Source organism: Thermobia domestica, chromosome 18 (genome assembly GCF_964235325.1).
Source record: "Thermobia domestica chromosome 18, izTheDome1.hap1.1, whole genome shotgun sequence".
Lineage (NCBI taxonomy): Eukaryota > Metazoa > Arthropoda > Insecta > Zygentoma > Lepismatidae > Thermobia > Thermobia domestica.
This window is the reverse complement of record NC_137471.1, coordinates 85,852,316-85,872,814: the sequence shown is the minus strand read 5'-3', so window position 1 is coordinate 85,872,814 and position 20,499 is coordinate 85,852,316. Positions and strand designations below refer to the sequence as shown.

At 36.4% G+C, this 20,499-nt stretch overlaps 1 protein-coding gene across 1 annotated transcript in view; it reads right to left on the bottom strand.

The window, feature by feature from the left end:
* LOC145675151 (uncharacterized) overlaps window positions 1-20,499 on the bottom strand; it is a 363,179-nt gene that overhangs the window by 183,695 nt on the left and 158,985 nt on the right. Inside the window, exon 3 of the mRNA XM_081745521.1 lies at window positions 592-641. Within this exon, the coding sequence (XP_081601647.1) occupies window positions 592-641 (50 nt within the window). The remainder of the gene's footprint in view (window positions 1-591; window positions 642-20,499) is intronic.

Sequence of the window (20,499 nt, the reverse complement as noted above, 5' to 3'; positions counted from 1 at the left end):
ATAACAAAACAAAAATATCAAATTTAGAAATGATTACTAAAATTCTAAATAATCAGTAACTAACGGAAAACAAACTATTTATTTGTGCCTTTATCTGCCATTTTAGCTTGCGGAAGTAGCATGAACTTCTTCCAGTATATTTATTTATCTCTACCTCAAACAACAAATAATTGATATGTGTTATGAATACTCATTTTAACTTAGTGAACAAGAGTAAAGGTGCTTTTTTCAAAGTTTATGTTTTTCGAAACAAATATTATTTACTGCAAAACAATCAATAACTAATTTCAAAAACTGATTATATGCGTCTCGAATTTCTACTGTAAATTAGGGAGCTAGTATGCAGTTTAGCCCTTCGTTTATTTCCTCTATATTACTTTGTTTTTCGAAATGAACTTACCTCAATGTTTCTACCTGTACTTCTTCATTTTTGCCTATAAAATTTCGGCCTTTAAGATTCGGATAATTGATAAATGCAATCTAAAAACTTTTGGTATGCTCTTCTTATTTTGAAAACAGAGATTATACACTGCAAAATTCGTAAAATGATCAACATTAAAAAGATTAAAGAAGACATGCAACATTACTTACCATTTTTATAAAAAGCGAAACTTCTTTCTGCAAACTCCTATAACCAGAACCTGAGAAAAAGGAAAACAGCACATGAATATATGTATTTAAATAGCACATGAATATATATATTTAGAATATTATAGTATTGAAATACATTTATTTATTTGTTAATAAAAGTTCCAAATAAATTGAGTTGAGTTGATTTTAGTTTAGCGTCCCTTTCAGCAGTGAGGCTATATGAGACGTGGATCTACTGATTAACGTGGAATCCGAACAACATGAGCTCCCGCCGGGAATCAAACCCGGGTCTTCCACGCCAAAGGAAGTTTCAAAAATTATGTTATTGAAGAAATATTAATATTGTACATAGATAGGAATTTTCAGAAGGTAGTTAGGGATCAGTAAGTCTAGGAGACTCAGAAGAATAGGTCATGTAACCAGAATGAAAGAAAGAAGAATGCTCAACTGGAAATTTAATCGGAAAACGACCATTAGAAAGACCTAGGCTCAAATAGGAGGACAATATTAAGATGGATCTCGCAGAAATAGGAATACAAAGTACAAACTAGATCCAGTCAGCTAAGGACAGAAGGCAATGGAGAATATTTGTGAATGCTGCATTTAATCTTCGAGTTCCATAGGCCATTGGGTGCATAAGGGTGAATAGGGTGAACGAATATGGTAATTCTGCAACAGGTTCCCCACCGAAAAAGATGGCCCAGTTGTTGAATTTTCAAATCTGAACAGTAAAGAACTGAACAAATAGATAGATTGGTCAGTTGTCTTGTTTATATGTTGGGTTAAATCGAGTGTCAAAAGTAATCCAAGTTCTTTCTCTTTTCTCAGCATAAATATAGTTAGGCTACAATCTTGTTTAGCTGATTAGCTTGGTATCAAGCAATAATAGCAAATATCTTTCGGAAGAAAAATTGTTAAACTACGTGTATTTCTAATTTTTAAAAAAAGTTTTCGTAATTTAATTAAAATATTGAAGAACTTTTATTCTCACAATTGTAGTTACCTATTGTTACAAGCTGTTGTAAGATTATAAGAACCTAATCTGTTGCACTAATTAGCCATTCAGTATTTCGCATCCTTTAATTTTTCTCTGCCAAGTGTGCTTTGTATTTTTTTTTAAGTATAATCTGCTGTAATCAGTCTTTTAGTGCTCTGTACTTCATGTTTCTCCGTCAAGTGTGCTCCGTTCTCTTTTGCTTTTTTAAAAATGGAAACTATCTCGTCTTCTGGTATCAAGACGTACTACTACTCTTACAGAACAAAAATGAATTCACTTCATAATACTTTGTAGGTTTTAGGGTGCTATGACCTGAAGCTGATGCGCATAATTAGGCCATAGACCATCCAAAACTCTCAGCCCGTAACTGTTCGAATTTATTACCAATCTATTTCGTAGTTCGTTGCAAGTTTTTAGGGTGCCATGATCCCAAGTCACTGCGCATAATTAGCCCATATCCCGTCCTAAACTCTCAACCTGTAACTGTCGAGAACTACCTAGGTATTACCAATCAATTTCATAGTTCTTTGTGGTTCTAGAATGCTATAACCCCCAGTTACTGTGCATAATTAGGCAATAGCAGCCCATCCTAAATTGTCAACCTGAAACTATTCAAAACTTTCACCAATTCTTTTCATATTTCATTGGAATTTCAGGTTGCCATACCATGCCCATCTTAAGTCAGCTAATCCAACACCTCTAGCATATAATTATTCAAAACTAGAGTTTATCATTGCACCGTGTAAGTTCTAGAATGACATGACTTCATGCTATTGCACACAATTAACCCATAGCTAACTCAAAATTCTCAGCCTGAAATTGTCCAGAAGTATTATAATTCAACTTCACAGATCTTAGAGTGCCATGGTCTCCAGCTACTGCGCATTTTAGGCCAGCTAATCCAACAACCCCAGGATATAATTGTCTAATATCAATGTATTTCATAATACTGTGTAAGTTCTTGAGTGACATAACTTCAAGCTACTGCCCATAATTAGGTCAGAGGCCATAATCTACACTAAACTCTCACATTGTAGCTGTCCAAATCCATTACCAATCCGTTTTATAGATCTTTGTATATTTTAGGATACCATGACCTCAAGTTACTACAATGCACAATAATCTCGTAGCCAATCCAAAACTCTCAGCTTATAACTTCCAAAACTACAACAATCCATTGCATGGTGTTCTGAAAGTTCTATGAGACTGTGAGGTACAGTAGATAGTAAGATACGGTAGACGTCGTCTCTTTCCTTTCGAGATCGACCATGAAGATCCTGAGGCTATGTGAGGGAATAAAACATTTTTTTTTTCTTGACGTCGGCACTCATATAGCCAGCACCAGTTAGGGGGAGGGGCACGGTGTCTCAGGTAGAGCGCTTTCCTGTGGTACATGGGGTCCGTGATACGATCTCCGGCCAAGTAAGCTTGTGGTGGACAACATCGTGTCGATTGGGTTTTCTCGGAGTACTCACGTTTCCTTCCATATCTTCATTTCACGAAATTTTCCATAATCATCCACTAGCCTTAATCATCGTCTCCTTTACCCTCAAGGACATAATCTTGAGACGTTAAATTGAAGATTTTATTCAATTTACTTCTCCAAGTGGTCACAGGCACCCATTTTAAAAAGCGGATATAGTCCGGGGCCGGGAGGGCACCTAGTTTTTTGAGTGACAAAAATAGTTGAAGCTATTATTTATATATTTTTGAAAGTTTACAATAAACTCATGATATACCTCTCATAGTCTGGCTGACCCCCCAGTTTTTACTTTCTAGATCCGCCACTGCCAATAGGGATTGAATCCAGGCTACCCAGTTGGCACCTAGACGCATTTTGCCACAATAAGATAGAAAAGTTGTAAAATTCAAAATTTGGCCATGTAACTTACGATAATAAAAAACACTGAAACAATTCGACTCCTAAAGAAAAAGTAATGTGGTAAAAGAATTTTCAAAAAATAAAGGCATGAACAGAAAATTTTAAAATAGGACAAAGAAAAGGAGAGCAGAGGAAAAGTATGAGCCAACCAGTAATTCGGGATGGATATGGATATTTTATGCTTACAGTAAATTCTGGAAAGCCTTTCTTTCACCATATTATTTTCTGGTTGAGCAATCAATGAAGCACTTTCTAAAGGAGAAAGAAAAAAAGGGAAACGTGATGATGAAGAAAAACTACTAAAGAAAGAACAATTCTTAGAAAAAAGAGAACTTCTTTAAAAGTAAAAAGTAGGTTCTGTGAATTGAAATAAGGTTGAATTTCCTCTTTTTGGGAATGGTGTGCGAAGGAAGAAAAGAGTAGGGAATGAAGCGGAAGGAATGCCCACCACACTGAAACAACAAGTTGTAGTTTTTCTTGTAAAAGAAAAGAAAACTTGGGAGTCAACGTTGCGATAAAGTGCCTCTTCGATTCACTCGTTAAAATCACTGGTGTTTTCGCGCTTCCCCAATTTCTCTTCTTTACCCTAACTTCCCCTATATATATATATTTCAGTGTTCTTTCTCGAAACTCAAATGCGTATTCTATGTGTATGGAAATACAAAAATCTATATTTGTATATACAGGGTGAGTCAAATATAGGCTACATTATTGATCGTATGGTATATTGAGCGACAAAAGAATAATGACAAAATAATACAAGTACTGAAATGAACTATATTGAGAAATGTACAATAATTCCTCAGGTCTACCGTGTTAATTTTGCTTGTGTCTGTTGGGTCTCCACTCTTACGTAACGCCACTTTTTTTTTTTAATATTTCTATAATATTGGAACGAATTAGGATTGGATTAGGATTAGGAATTAGGATTAGAAATTAGATTTCTGGGATCTTGGCATCTATAACCATATTAGCCCGTCACGTATGAAGGATGAGTCCCTCGGCGATCACACTACTCGGAGAATTGGAGAGAAAGAAAGGAATGGGGAAGGAAGGAAGCGTCCTGGAATCATGTTAGGTGCCATCCCGGCATTTGCCTGGTGTGAATGAGGAAAACCAAGGAAAATCTCACTCAGGATATGGCTGGCCTGAAAAAGCCTTTACACTTTTTCGACCTTGTGTCTTCACCGGGAATCGAATCAGGATCCACTTGCACCAAAGACGATAGCGACTACATTACGTGGGGGACCACGTGAACTTCATTGAGTTTAGTAAACACAGGCCCCTTTGAATACAGTGAGCATAAGGCCACGCGAGCGCCAATGATAAATAAACCAGTTATCTCTGTAATGGACAATGTATATATGTCGGTAACATTTTCATAAATTCACTGGCGTGCAGAAAGATTGGTTTCCAAGTTTAATCCCCTCCGTGAACAAGATGTTATGTAAATAAAATTAATTACTATGCTAAAATACGTACAGGAAAATCCTGAAACGATATGAATTTTGGAGCTTGGATTCCCCTCGTCCTTTGATAAACTTCTGCATACGGTACTGTATAAATGCATACCTACAACAACGGAGCTGTCTTTAATTTTATTTGCCAGACCTTTATTTACTCTGTAAATGAATGTATATCACCTTGTCTACAAATCAGAGTAGATATAATGTACTTTATTTTGTAGTACCGATACACAATACCATATACATGTACTTTTCTTGAGAAGATATATAGGATTCCTGCAACTTGCTAGGATAAGTCTTCTGGAAAATTACATGAATAGTATAAGAACATATATTTAGAAAAAAAAAAAAAACTACCGTCCTCCCCCATATAATAATATTAAGTTGTAACAGATGTAGATGAGCAGTTTTTATTCTAAACAGCCATGGAGACTACCTTGGAAGATTTTCACTGCCTCTCCTGTCAGATAGTGGCACCATCTGGCGAGCGGCAGATTGAACCACCAAAAGTAATTATCACAAGCGGTGTTTAGGAAGCTGTAATCACAACGCGGGGCATATAATGAGATACAAATCGTCTCCAATGTCCACAGGGGCAGATGGAGATTTTTAAAAAGTATAGCTAGGATATTGCAGCGTAGGAGGAAAAACTTCTGTTTCTCATTTCCATTAAAAAACTCATTGTATTATCCTGTGTGTGTGTCTTAAATAATACAAACAGACGGCTAATACTACTGCAGAAACACCACCTTAGAAACACAGAATAATTCTTGAATAAATGTTCATATTTTATTGGGTGATTTCTTCGGTTGAGAGAACGAAAAGAAAAAAAAACTATTAAACATGAGGCATCCTCCTAGTATTTTTTGTTAAGCTGTATCCAGTACTCCGCAATGCGGGAAGCTTCCGGCTAGAAAGGCCCCAAAGCCTTGAGATATCTTCATCATAGGTATTCAGCCATTATTGGCAGGTCAATTGCTGCAACTGAGAAGCTTCCATGCTCCACTAACCTCTTCGCCTTCACGTATGATCTTTCTGCTACTATAGCGTCCGTTAATTGTAGCCTTCTTCGCCCTCTCCCTCTCTTTCTGCCACCATACCCTCTAGCACGTCCCTTATGATACAATTCCTTCTTACCCAGTGATATATAACAAATAAACATAAACAATATTAATCGACTTCAACAAAAACGCTAAAAACTAGAAAATTTCAGCACCATGGCTGTTTTGTATATCTGCTATAACGTGCGAGGGCTTGAAAATTGTACTGTTCTTCATTCCAACATGTAGTTCTATGCTTTTAGTCTTTCTTTTTGCAGTTATCTCAAAACGGCTGATTTTTGGACTAGTACTGTTTTTCCACTCACCGATTCAATTAATGACTATTATATATACATTTTTTTTGAAGTTTGTATCAAGCCAACCACGTTAATTAATGCATCATAAAAATTACCATCCAAATTAATTTTATATTAGGCACTAATTCATTTGGATTGGCCAAGACTTAAGTTTTTTAAAATAAATAATGAGTTATTTTCTGGTTTTATGTGCTTTATTATTATATTTTCTGGTTTAAAGCTTTTTTCTGTTATTGTTGGTTAATATTTTTTTAAAAAAATTATTTTCTGCTTTTTAGTGCGTTTTTGAAGTATGTTATTTCGATACCTTAGTAGTTTACTGAAATACCTAAACTAAAGATAGGATACTACCTTTCTATGAAATGGGTCGGCTTATGAAACATGCATGGCCAAATATATACTTAGGTATATATACATAGCCTATATACACCTATCTATGTGTTACATAGATGTTAATGAAGTGTTTCTTATTGCTGCAGGTACTGATATACATCAAAATCATGGCTGATGAGTCCACTTACACCATTGACTAACGGATCGTAATGAGCACATAGACTCACGAACGATCCCATATAGGAAAATCAATTAGACAATTTCAGCGTGATTTCATTGTAAGGTTTCACAAACCTCTCCCTCCAAGACCTATATTTTACGGTGGGAGAAAAAGGTCTTTATTCCATATCTGCAACATTGAGGACTGCTCCATCATGTATGCTTCCAGCAGAATGTAGCAGCAGCCCATTATTCTATTGCCGTTAGAGAATATCCTAATGAGGCATTTCTTGATAAATGGATTGGACGTGGTTCTGTCTATTTACCTGCACCTTTGGAGTGGCCACCCCGAAGTCCTGATCTGTCATCTTGCGACTATGCATTATTGGGATTCATAGAACAAAAGGTTGGTGCCACATGTTACGAGACAGTTCACGAACTTAAGGATGCTGTTCGACGTGAATTTACTGTCATCACACCAGCGATGTTGAGGAGAATTTCAGATCGTACATGGAGGAGGATCATACTCTGTTATGAGAACTATGACAAACACACACACACACACTGGAGTAAATAGTACAGAATAGTCACACTACCTTTCCCACGACACCACATTAATACAATTTATGAATATGTGGATACACAATAGGGAGTAAAGGGACTTTGTGATCACCCTGTACAATAAATAAATACGTATTTATAAATTGGAGTACGTGTTACGGAATTATACTTGAATATACACACCATATCAACAATATCAACCTTGAGGAGTTTCATGGTTTAACTCTATTGTCATGAGATCCTGTTAAATAATATATATGGCACTTGAGAGAAAGTATGCTAATTAAAACTAGGAAAGAATAATTAAAATTAGTACATTTATGTTGAAGTTATACGTGAACATTCACACAATAAAGACGGTTAACTGAGATATTTTAACACTATCAGCCGTTGAAGAGTTTCGTATCATGTCTCCAAAGAACATTGCTAAATCCTCATGGAATTTATATGGGACCACTGGGAAACAATTCTCTTGTATACAAAAAGATCATCATCAAAATCGATCCAACTATTTGAAGTTATGCGCGAACGTAAGTAATATTAATGTCGGTTAATTACGATTTTCACACTGCTCCTGTTGAGGTGTTTCACGGTCTAGCTCCTAAAGACTATTACATCTTGATAAAATCAAGGAATCAGCGGGAAAATGTGTTCTTTTGAACAAAGAAGAATCATTGAAATCGGTTCAATTAGGTCAAAGTTACTCGTGAACATAGACACAACACTCTACATATATACAGGGTGTTTCAAAACAACACCGACAACCTTTGGGAGGTGATTCCTGACACCAAAATGAGACGAAAAGTATAGACCAACCTGAATGCACAAATGCTTCCTTTCGGAATTATAGGCTGCCGAAAACATGAAAAAAATGAATTTAAAGGTCCACAACTCCAATACTATGGGACCTACCATAGTCGGATCAAGACTTCACTTAGGAACTAGTATGTGCCCTATCCAATTATCCAAGTTTCAGAATCCTGTGGTACTTCCGCAACAATTTTTATAGAGGTAGTTAGTTGGAGAATACTTCAAATTAAATGCCCACAGCCAAACTCCCTCTCTAAATATTGCTTCGTAAATACCTTAGGATTCTGAAACATGTGTTTTTGGATAGCGCACATGTAAATTCTTAAGTGAAGACTAGACCCGACTACGGTAGGTCCCATAGTTTTGGAGCTATGGACCTTCAAATTTCATTTTTTCATGCTTTTGGCGGCCTATAACTTAGAAAGGAAGCATTTGTGCACGCAGGTTGGTCTATACTTTTGGTCTCATTTTGGTGTCAGGAATCACCTCCCAAACGTTGTCGGTGTTGTTTTGAAACACCTTGTGCATAAACGAGTCGAATTGACATCTTCTCTTTTTAAGTCGGTTTTGAAAGGCGCTGTTTAGACAATTTCCGAAATTGGTAGAGCAATGTGAAAGCACAAAGAATGACGAAGAACTTCTACTCATGTCAATGGTAAAAGTGTCCACGTCTAATTCTAATTTCTAATTGCGATTTTTATACTGATTTGAAATGAAATGAAATGAAATTTTCTCAGGCGATTCTCTTCATATTTCACAAATAAATATTTCATTTATAACCTGACAATATGGCCGAACTCATTTGACCAGAAGAGGTTTACGAGGGGTAGCTTATTCTTGGGTGTGAGTTTTCTGCGGACGATTTTCTCAAAAACGACTCAGATGATAATCTTCATATTTCATATTGCATAACTTCTTTGTCCTTAAAAAATATACGAAGAGTAGTTAATTTTTGGGAGGTTTTTTTTTCGGACGATTTTCTCAAAAACCGACTCAAGCCATTTTGTTCATATTTCATAAATAAAATATTTTATTAATAAACTCAGTAGTGTTGTGTAAATTATTAGTCACAAAAAAAATCACGATTTTTTTCAGACTACTTTCTCAAAAATGACTCAGGGGATTTTGGTCATATTTCATTATTTTTACAATCCAACATTAATTAGTTTCATGAGAATATCCACAAGAGGTAGTTTACACCTGGGTGAGTTTTTATTTTTGTTTTTTGACAATTTTGTAAAATAACATTCATGCGATTTTGTTATTAATTTATAAACAAATATTTAATTAATATTCCTAATGTTGTTTCTTGTGGAAAAAACTACAACGAATAGTTTGCTTTTGGGGATGTTTCTTCGGCGAAGTTTTCCAGAAATGACATAATTTTGTTCGTATTTCTCAAGAAAATGTTTCATTAATATCTGCAGCACAACATGATTTAGTTTACGGAGCGAGAAAGTTTACTGTGGTGGCATGTACCTTTTATTTGCTTTTGTTTTCGTCATTATTTTATTTACCTTTTTATATTTTCTAACAAAATAACTTTATGGTTTTAAGTAATAAATGACAAAAAAAATTGATATTGTTTACCTATCTTTCACATAAGTACCGTAGATAAAGAAAAAAAGGGGGAAAAGGCTTTAGATGTAACACGTTAATATTAGAGCACGTTAAAACGACCCAAATATGAAATGTTCTATACATTCAACAAATCGAATCATCCGTTGTCATAGAATAAGTAAAGAAACTGAGAGAGGAGGCAAATTTTGATGTGTCTGTGGGAGGAGAATGAAATGTGGGGTGGAGGCTAGAGTTCCCTTCCGCCTCAACCTCCTCCCCAATTCAACCTCTCACCTTGTCTGGTAGTTGCTAGGAAACAGCCAGCCGAACTGCAGTTCCATGCAAATGTTGTTCTCTGGACTGGGGAATCGAAGTTGTTGGGTGGGCGAAAGGGAGACACAAATATACAACCACCTAAGCTCAGAAAAAAAAATCGCCTGGAGCGTCGTCGTTCATGGATGAAGGGGAAAACTCTAGCGTATCTGTATTTGTGACATGTATTTTGTTTCGTCATTTCTACCGTTACTTTTATACGTTAAGTAAATTACGAAAGCTGTTGAAGCCAGATTTTCTCTCTTTTTGTTCTCTAAATACGCATAGCTTTTTAATTTTTTTTTTATAGTGCTTAAGTGAAATGCCGAATGAGTGCAGTTAATTCAGAATGCCATTTTAAACATGATTATGACATTATTTGAGAATAAATTATTAAATGAAAAGTAAAAGTCTCAAATCACCCGAATGTACAGGTGAGGTTACGAAAAGAGACAAAGCATGATCAGTAGTAGAACTCTCAAATGACCCGAATGCACACGTGAAGGTGCGAAAGGAGACAAAGCATGATCAGTAGTAGAACTCTCAAATGACCCGAATGCACACGTGAAGGTGCGAAAGGAGACAAAGCATGATCAGTAGTAAAACTCTCAAATGACCCGAATGCACACGTGAAGGTGCGAAAGGAGACAAAGCATGATCAGTAGTAGAACTCTCAAATGACCCGAATGCACACGTGAAGGTGCGAAAGGAGACAAAGCATGATCAGTAGTAGAACTCTCAAATGACCCGAATGCACACGTGAAAGTGCGAAAGGAGACAAAGCATGATCAGCAGTAAAATTCTCAAATTAACCGAATGCACACGTGAGGATACGATAAGAGACAAAGCATGATCAACAGTAAAACTCTCAAATGACCCGAATGCACACGTAAAGGTACGAAAGGAGACAAAGCATGATCAGTAGTAAAATTCTCAAATTAACCGAATGCACACGTGAGGATACGAAAAGAGACAAAGCATGATCAGTAGTAAAACTCTCAAATGACCCGAATGTACATGTGAAGGTACGAAAGAAGTGAAGGCATGATCAGAACCTAATCAAAAGGAATATGCAATTGAAAGTGAAATATTTTATAATAATAAAAAGAATGTTGAGTTAAAATAAAACCTTAGGAATAATTTGATTTTCATGGCGATTTGTGTTCGCTAATCTCTCGAACAACACTTCCTAGACCGGACTAAGTAGGTCATACATATTTCCATCTAATGTCTTTTGGGCTACAGGAGACAGTTGATAAATGCAAACAAATAGTTATGGAAGCATCAGTGGAACCGAAACATGCAACGAAAGGGAAACCCTAGGAAAACTCACGGACAAGACGTTGTAAGCCACAAACTCTGGAATTAAAGCAGGAACTTCCCGCATCTGAGATGAATATGTTTAGTAGATATAACGGTATGTTTAGTAGATATAACGGTTATTACGAATGGGCAATAGTAAATAGAACCTAATATCACAATAGTACCTAGTCAGAGAGGCCGTTTTCTATTCAATTCAATTGACGAACTAAAATAGATATAACACCTATTCAAATAAGAATATTTTCTATTTAATTAAAATCAAAGACAAAAAATTAGTGCCGATTCAATAAGGATATTCCCTATTCATTTCAATTTAGAGACTAAAATAGTTATAGTGCCTAGTCAATAAAGTTCAATTCAATTCAAATGCAAGCAGTGAGCCAAATAATAATTTCCACTTTGCGTTTCCCTTTGCAAATTCATATACAGAAGTAGAAACCCGTGTCATCTTTTGAAATCAGTTTCGATACAACGAACTTTGAATTTCATCTCTCGTACCAATTACCCCGTAAAGAACCTGTTCAATAAGGAAATTTTCTATTCAATTTAAAGACTGACATAGTTTTAGTGCATATTCAATAAGGATATTTTCTATCCAATTCAATTCAAAGACTAAAACAGCTAAAGGGTATATTTAATAAGGATATTTTCTATTCTATTCAATGTAAATTCTAGAAATGAACAAAGTAATGGTTTCCACTACCTAACTAATTTGCAAATTCACACAGAAGTTGAAACTCATTCGGTTTTTTTAAAATTAATTTCGATTTAACGAACTTTGAATTTTGTCTCTCCAGCAACTACTACGAGGGTGATTCAGAAAGTAATGCCTCTAAGGTGATACCTTTACTTGTGTTTGAGAGATAACACTGATACAGGTATCAGTGGAGAGCTCGGAATATCAGCAACAAATGGAGGCATAATTTAATCCCCGTTATGAGCAACATACTTGTACCAACGCGAAACAAGGTTTTGCATGTCGTTGGGGGAAAAATTGTGGTGGCTGCTGGCTACACCATTACTGAACTTTTGCTTCCACATCCATGTTACAACTGTAGCTTTGGTCCTTACAGTAGTCCTTAAGTTTGAGAATGAGCCAAAAGTCGCAGGGCGCAAGATCCGGACTATAGACAGGATGAGGCAAAATGTCAACAACACAGTGTCAGCAGATGAGACACCTTTGATTTCTTTGGCGGAAGAGACGATATATGGCGGTACTTCATCGACTGAAGCTTCGTTTCCTAGTTGTAGTGGCGTATCCACGACTCGTCGCCGGCGATGAATATTCCTGGGCGCACATCCTTCTGCAGTCAGAAATAAAATGACAACCCGCTGTTTCAACCGGACGTCACTACTGAATGCCATGGATTGCTCCATTACTCTCGAAAGAGAAGAGATAGGAAGATTCTATAGCTTAAACATCAGTGCCTTAATGATAAACAGTTCGGAATGTTTGCTGTACTATTGCTTAAGTAGTGGACTTGGAGGCATCGCACTTTAACTACTGTAGCCCAGTATCTATTCAATAAGGATATTTTCTGTTCAATTCAAAAAGTAAAATTACTATAACGAGTATTCAATAAGAATATTTTCTATTGAATTCAATTGAAATTCAAGTAGTAAACAAAGTAATGGGTTTCAACGCCCTAACTCACTTTGCAAATTCACACGAAAGTTGAAACCCGCTTTCTGTTCTTTGAAGTTAATTTCGACATAACGAACTTTGAGTTTCATCTCTGAAAACAAACGTGAATTCTTGTTTTGGAGTTGAATAATGGGAAAGGATCACCATTCATGGGAATTGTGATTGAAAGTCAAAATACTACTGTTGCAAACCGTGAAGATTAGAAAAGGAAAGAAAAGCCCCGTACTTAAACTAGAGATGGACCATGCAGAACGATTGGTTTCGTCGTCACAGAAAGTAAATCTGCAAGTCTTCCGGAGAAATTGATGGCCGTGCTCTGGAATTGAGTAGACTTGAACGAATAGTTTTTAGTAGGCTAAGTTAAGAAGAAAGACTTTGAAGAAGTTGAAAAGAAGAAGACATAAGGGGGAAGAGTGGAGGAGAAAGAATGAAATCTAGAAGACAAATCGTGCAGGATAACTGGTGTAAGTTAACTATTGGTGAACACGGTTCAGTGAATTTGTATCTCATTCAATTCGATTGGTAGCTACGTATTTCCACCCCCAAACCACCTCGTTCAGTCTATGCTTGTCTTTCCTCTCTTTTTTCTTTTATAGAGAAGCTGAAACAGACAAGGACCCCTGAATCTGTAGTACTGACTTTTCTTACTGGCATCTCCTTTGTTTTTCTTTCTTTTTTCGTTAATACTGGTGAGTAAGGAAGGGTTAAATAAGAAAAAGTGAGCTAGATGTGGGGCACAATTTTTTAAAAAGAATTTGACAGAATTCGTAGGATATTCTAGAGCAAGGCGTCATGTCGGTCGTCCTTCAGAAAGAGAGAGAGAGAGAGAGAGAAAGAAAGAATAAAAATGCGTTTTAGGTATTGAATCAGGGAACAGAAAGAAATTGGTCCAGAGAAGGGAAAGTGGGAGGGAAGGATGCTGAAACGAGGATAAGGATATCGGGGTAAGAGAAGGGATTTTTTCCCTCCGTTCTTCTTTCGAGTTGATTCCCAGACGTCTTGGATCGAGCGATACGACAACACCACAGATCTTGGAGATCCTATTCTTGAAATTGAGGGTCTGAGCAGAGCCAAGAAACGCATTCGATGGATGGATGAGACGGGGTCTTCTACTTTTACACCCCTTTACAAAATCCTCTACTCCCTCACACCCACCCACCCTCACACACTAAAGAATTCGATGATCAGATATGTTGGAATGGAAGAACGAACCAAGGTTTTTTTTTCGTCTACTTTTATTCTCCAACGCTCAGGATGGAACTAAAAACCTTGGCTATGTACCAGTTTTGTTCAGAAACAAATAAAAGGCACTAAATGTATAATGTCCTACTATATATTTGTGTTGTATTCAAATGTACATAAAACAGATATAAAAGTTGAGCCTTGCCTATGAAAACATCCTTTGACTTCTCTTAACATAACTTTAATAAAATGCAATAATTTGGCTGCATTTTAGGCTAATATATTAAGCGAAAGAACCAGTGAATTGAATTAAATGAATTGATTCCAATAACATTTCACAGTTAAACTGTGTAGGGAAATGGTGGTTGATGATAAATTCAGTTGATTAGTTGGTTCGAGTTTAACATTCGTTTTCAGCATAAAGACTGTATGAGGCATTAACCTTCAATTTGAGATGGAAAGTTTTCAGTTCTTTCCCACCATGAATCGAACCCGAGACCACTTGTACCGAAGTCTCACTGTTAACCATTAGTCAAGGAGGAAATGATATATTATTATTATTATTATTATTATTATTATTATTATTATTATTATTATTATTATTATTATTACGAGGGTAAGTCAAAAATTATCCGCAATTTCGACATAACTCTTCATACGTTGTTCATACTGATCTTTGTCCTCTCTTATTTTATTGTTATGCTGTTGCAGGGGCGTCATTTAGAAGGGCTGGAGGGGGCAATTCCCCCCCAAGAGTTTGAGGAATACATATACTTTAATAGATTGTCTACTAATATATTAGAACAAAACGTGAAAGTCTTATATCGGTCGTGCTCTTGCCCCCCTCAAGCGATGTCTGAAATGATGCACCTGTGCTGTTGTAGTCATGCTATGAAATTTTGATCCTAATTCGTCCATTTATCTTCCTATCGTTACAGATAGATTATGACCGCTCCATTAGAAATTTGCACTAAGGAGAAACAACGAGCAGTGATCCGGTTTTTGTGGTCGAAAAGTATATCAGGAACTATGACTAATTTCCAGACGTTGTGCCATTTTATCACTTCATCAATAGTCACTAATCTGTCTAACAGAACCTTGTCATGTGAGCGCTCAATGTTGTCTTCATTTGTGGGCGTAGATGGTCGTCCTGTTCCTTCCTCGTGCGTAACACTTGTGCGAACATTTTTGAACTTTCCAATCCATTTGTAGACACTCCGTTGCGGCAAGACACTGTTCCCGTATTGTGTCAAAAGACTTTGGTGGATTGCGGCCCCTGATATAATCTTCCGACCACAAAAACCGGATCACTGTTAGCTGTTTCTCTTCGGTGCAAATTTCTAATGGAGCGGCCATGGTCTATCTGCAACAAAGGGAAGACAAATGGATGAATTAGGATTAAACTTTCATAGCATAACAATAAAATAAACGAGGATAGAGGTCAGCACGAACAATCTCAGAAGAATTATGTCAAAATTGGGATAATTTTTGACTTGCCTTATTATTATTATTATTATTATTATTATTATTATTATTATTATTATTATTATTATTATTATTATTATTATTATTATTATTATTATTATTATTATTAATAATAATAATAATAATAATAATAGGCGGAATCATTGTATGGTAGATCAGACTTATATTAAAAAGAAAAAGGCTAATATCGAAGTCAAGGAGTGGCCAAGTTCTTTCTAGTTTAATAACACGATATGATGGGAAATGGAATTAAAAACCCTTGCAGTTAAGAGTAGTGAATATTGTTTATAGAAGAAATAATATTCTAGTGGATGTTAGAGAGAGAGCATTCCTTTGTATTCGTTCCTTGTGTATCTACATACTTATATTTTCCTATTTTCTTCAAATTTTTAAAGGCATTTCACCCTCCCACTTAGTTTTTTTTTCTTTTATTATTCTAAAGCTTGGGTAAACTTTCTTTCCAGGTCCCAAAGCGAGTTTTTGCCCAAGGAGGCGGAAAGAATTTCTCGCCTAATTCGTTGCGCAAAGGGGAAGAAAAAAAGCGTGGGCTCGGGGAAGTTATACGTATATATATATTTATACATTGAGAGGATGAGGTGATGTTCGGGAAACGGATATAGAAGGATACTGTGGTTGGTAGAAGTAAATAACTAAAGGGAATGAAACAAGATGGGCCTTATGCAGAATTGTTCTGACGCGTGATTAGTGTCATACTAAAAAGTTTGACTAACATATGTTTCCTGCAGTAGTCAGGCTTTTTGTATGACGCTAATCATAAGTCAAAACGACTCTCCATAAGGCGGGATATGTTCAGTCCGGGTCAAAAAGAACGTGGCCATCTTGATCAGTTGTTTCAGACTGTACATATGTGGAAAGTCTTATAAAACGGCAATGTCTGAACGTCCGTCTGTCTGCCAATTGGTAGATATCAGAACCGAAACGGTAAGAGGTAGCAAGGAACGGAATTCTGTAATAAATTCGGGTCCCAAGAATAGGTTCCATTTTCGTCCTTATTCTTCTTCTGCAAAAGAAATGATAGAAATCCTCTATTCAAAGTTTGAATAATTTCCACCAGTGTATCTTTCAGGCATGTTTTGGGCACCAGCGGCCCCCGGAACTGAGAGTGGCCCTCGGAGTATATAAAGTTAATACGTACTAGAATAGTAGGCCTAAAAGCAGTTTGAGATAGTTTCAGAATACAATAAATAAATAAACATTTTAATAATGCTACTTTAGCTCGTGCTGAAGCTATTGCTTTTTTTTTTTTTGGGTCATATTTAGAGATTACTTGGAACCTAGTGACTGTAACTGTCAACCTTGAACAGATAAGTGACAATTGAACATCATGTTACGTGTACTTCAGAAAAATGTAAAACAAGTAGCTGTACGTATTTTTAGAGTGCCCCCGGCACAAGTTTTCTGAAAGAAACATTGATGACCACTACAAAGTAAAACAGTCAGAAATATCAAGAAAAAGTTTTTATTTTTTTATTTTTTAAAGTATAGGAAATATCTCACATGCTTACTGAGCAAGTCAGGGTTTATCACAAAGCCCAGGAGCGGATCCAGAACGGACTTCTGAGGGGGGAGGGAGTAGCGGTGGGCTGTAATACTGCTACTTAGAGCTGCTTTTAAGAGCTCCAAACTCTGGGATGGGTTTAATTTATGTATAAAATAAGAAAGTTTCTACCCGATTGCTCCCCTAGATCTGCCCATGACAAAGCCAAGGCTATTCAAGATCAGATGAGTTCAGTAGATCATGTAGTATACTCTGCCCAAACTCCAAATTTGATGGTCAATTAATTCAGGAGCCAAAGGTGTATCTATACAGGGTGATTCAAAACAATACCGGCAATGTTTGGGAGGTGATTCCTGATTCTGAGATAAGACAAAAAGTATAGACCATCCTGGGTGCATAAATGCTTCCTTTCGGAGTTACATGCTGTCGAAAACATGAAAAAATGAAATTTGAAGGTCCATAGCTCTAAACCTATGGGACCTACCGTAGTCGGGTCTAGACTTCGCATAGGAACTAATATGTGCCCTATCCAAATATCCAAGTTTCAGAATCCTAAGATACTCATGAAGCAATTATTTGGAGAGAGTTTGGCTAAGGGCATGTAATTTGAAGTATTCTCCAACTATCTCTATAAAAATTGTTGCGGAAGTACCGGAGGGATCTGAAACTTGGATATTTGGATAGGGCACATATTAGTTTCTAAGTGAAGTCCTGACCCGACTACAGTAGATCCCATAGTTTTGAAGTTATGGACCTTTAAAGTTTATTTTCTCGTTTTCGACAGCCTGTCTCCGAAAGGAGGTATTTGTGTACCCAGGTTGATCTGTACATTTGGTCTTATCTTTGTGTCAGGAATCACCTCCCAGAGGTTGTCGGTGTTGTTTTGAAACACCCTGTATCAGGGGCGGATCAGGGTGATCGCCCCCCCAGAAGAGGAAACTTTTTTAATTTTATATATAAATAAAAAATATAGTTTTTTTTACACTCTTAAAAGTAGCTCTAAGTAGCAGTATTACAACCCACAGCCCTCCCCCAGAAGTCCGTCCTGGATCCGCCCTTGCCCTGTATAGGAAATATTTTACACTTACTAAGCAAGCCAGTGTCTAAAAAGAAGCCAAGTTTGGTCAAGATAAGACGAGTTAAGTTATGGTACCCTGTGTAAAGTTATGATACCCTGTGTAAAGTTTTGGGTATGGCACACTGTAGACCCAAAATACCATGACTAATACCAAAGTCTGTACAGGAAATTATGTCATATGCTTACTAAGCAAGTCGAGAATTGCCTCTATGTCAATTTTCGTCAACATCAGTTGAGTTTTGTAAATCATATATACACTTCGGCCATATCCCAAATTTGTTCTCCAATAACTGACAAACCAAAGATTCTTACATAAATATAAGACGAAAGAAAATACCAAGAGGACAGAAGGCAGATATTCTAGTGTTGTACCTTAGCGATTAGCAAAACAATTAAAGGATTTTTGTACTTAGTCTCTGTCTTTCGGGGAGAAAGAAGAGGAACACAAGATTTTTAACAAACACAGTTTCTTTTGTCAAATATATTTTTCACAGATGAAATCTCTCGCTATTTTTCTTCTATTCATCTCCATGAAAAGAGGATGTTTAGGTGGAGAGTAATAGTGTAGTGGATATATAGAGTAAGGATGGGTGGATTCTTATAACTAAGGATAAGAGGGGGCGAAGGGTGAGAAAAACAGAATAGATATTAGGTAAAAGGGGAGAGAAGAAAAGACTCAAATAGCTTGATTGTCCGATCTTTTATATACGTATAAGAAAAGAAATGTACTAAGATAGAAGGGTGCCGTGTGCAGATTTATTTTTTTACTTTATTTTTTCCCTCATAGTTTATCCTGCGACATAGACTTATTGGAAGAGACCAATCGCAAGTTTTCTAACAAGGACCTAACTGCTACAAGAGGGAGTGACTGGGGGAAGAAGGTGGGGGAAGGATAAGAAACGAATTCGCTTGGGTAGAAAACGAAGGAAACAAGCCAGCGAGCGAAAGAAAGAAAGAGATGAATATTGATTGCTTGCTTGTTAATCCGGCATATCTCTGGGTAGCCACGCTACGCCATTGAGAATTGGGGAAAGCTTCGTTAAACTGTAGTAAGCCAAGACAGATAAATACACGGGAAGGGATTTTTAATCATGTGTTATTTCCTCTATTAATTTTCAATTGCACACAGAAGGAAGACCAGATAATTTGTCGATTGTTACTGATTACAATGTTCTGTAACTAAATTTTTACAATAACCGAAACCATCTGTATATCAGAAACTACGCTAATTTTTAACGTATTTGTTTGGTAAAGTAAGTTTTTATCGAAATTTATAGAAGTAGAACACTTTAAATCTTACACCATTTAAATACATCATTTAAATACTATCAGTACAAATGTTGAGGGGAAAATTGATGAAATAGTGTTTATAAAGTGTTTGTTTTAATAAAACGTTTACGCAGTAAGTTCATCTTCCTAACACGAGGGGCTCGTGATATACTACATTTTGGCATGCATTTTAAACCTCCTCTCCTACCCCATTAGCTCATAAAAGTAACATGACGGAACATGACCCAACCCAAGTGCTATTTATCTTTGAAACATTCATTTGAAAAGGCCCAGCCATTTTCCGCTCAGCGCTCTCTTGGTGTACGTGGTGCTGGATTCAATTCCTTGCAGAAGTATATTGAAAATTAAATGTATTACAGTATTTCGCTTTTACGTCTGATTCCACGTTAAGCTGTAGGTACACGTCACATATAGCCTTGGTGATGAAAAAAGTCGCTAACAAACAAACAAACCCTCTTTTACTATATCAGCAAGTATACCCATTTAGCCCGATAATGTACATAATATTTTCTTTCTGAATCTAATAGACGTTATCTTTCTTTTTTTTTTCAATAAGTTTTAAGGATATGGCTTAATTTCGGCTGAAGCATATTTCGGATTAATGTGGTATATAATAATGCAGTTATTAGCTCTTTTTCGATGACGAGAACTCTTAGTTTTTTTTTTTTTTTTTTTTTTACTTACGTTTAGTGTTTTCTAAGAAACAAGGGGGCACAGCGGTGACTCAGTGGTACAGAATTCACGTATGTAGCGAGAGGTTCATGAATCTATCCCAGACAACATTATGCCCATTTTTCTTGAGGGAAGACATTACGTGATCTTGAGGGAAGACAACATTATGCCCATTTCCCCCCGAGTTTCCCTCGTTTCCTTTCAAATTCTATCATATCTTATGCCTAGATGGAAAAGGAGGAAAGTTGATGTGGCGAGTCTAACAACAACGATGAAC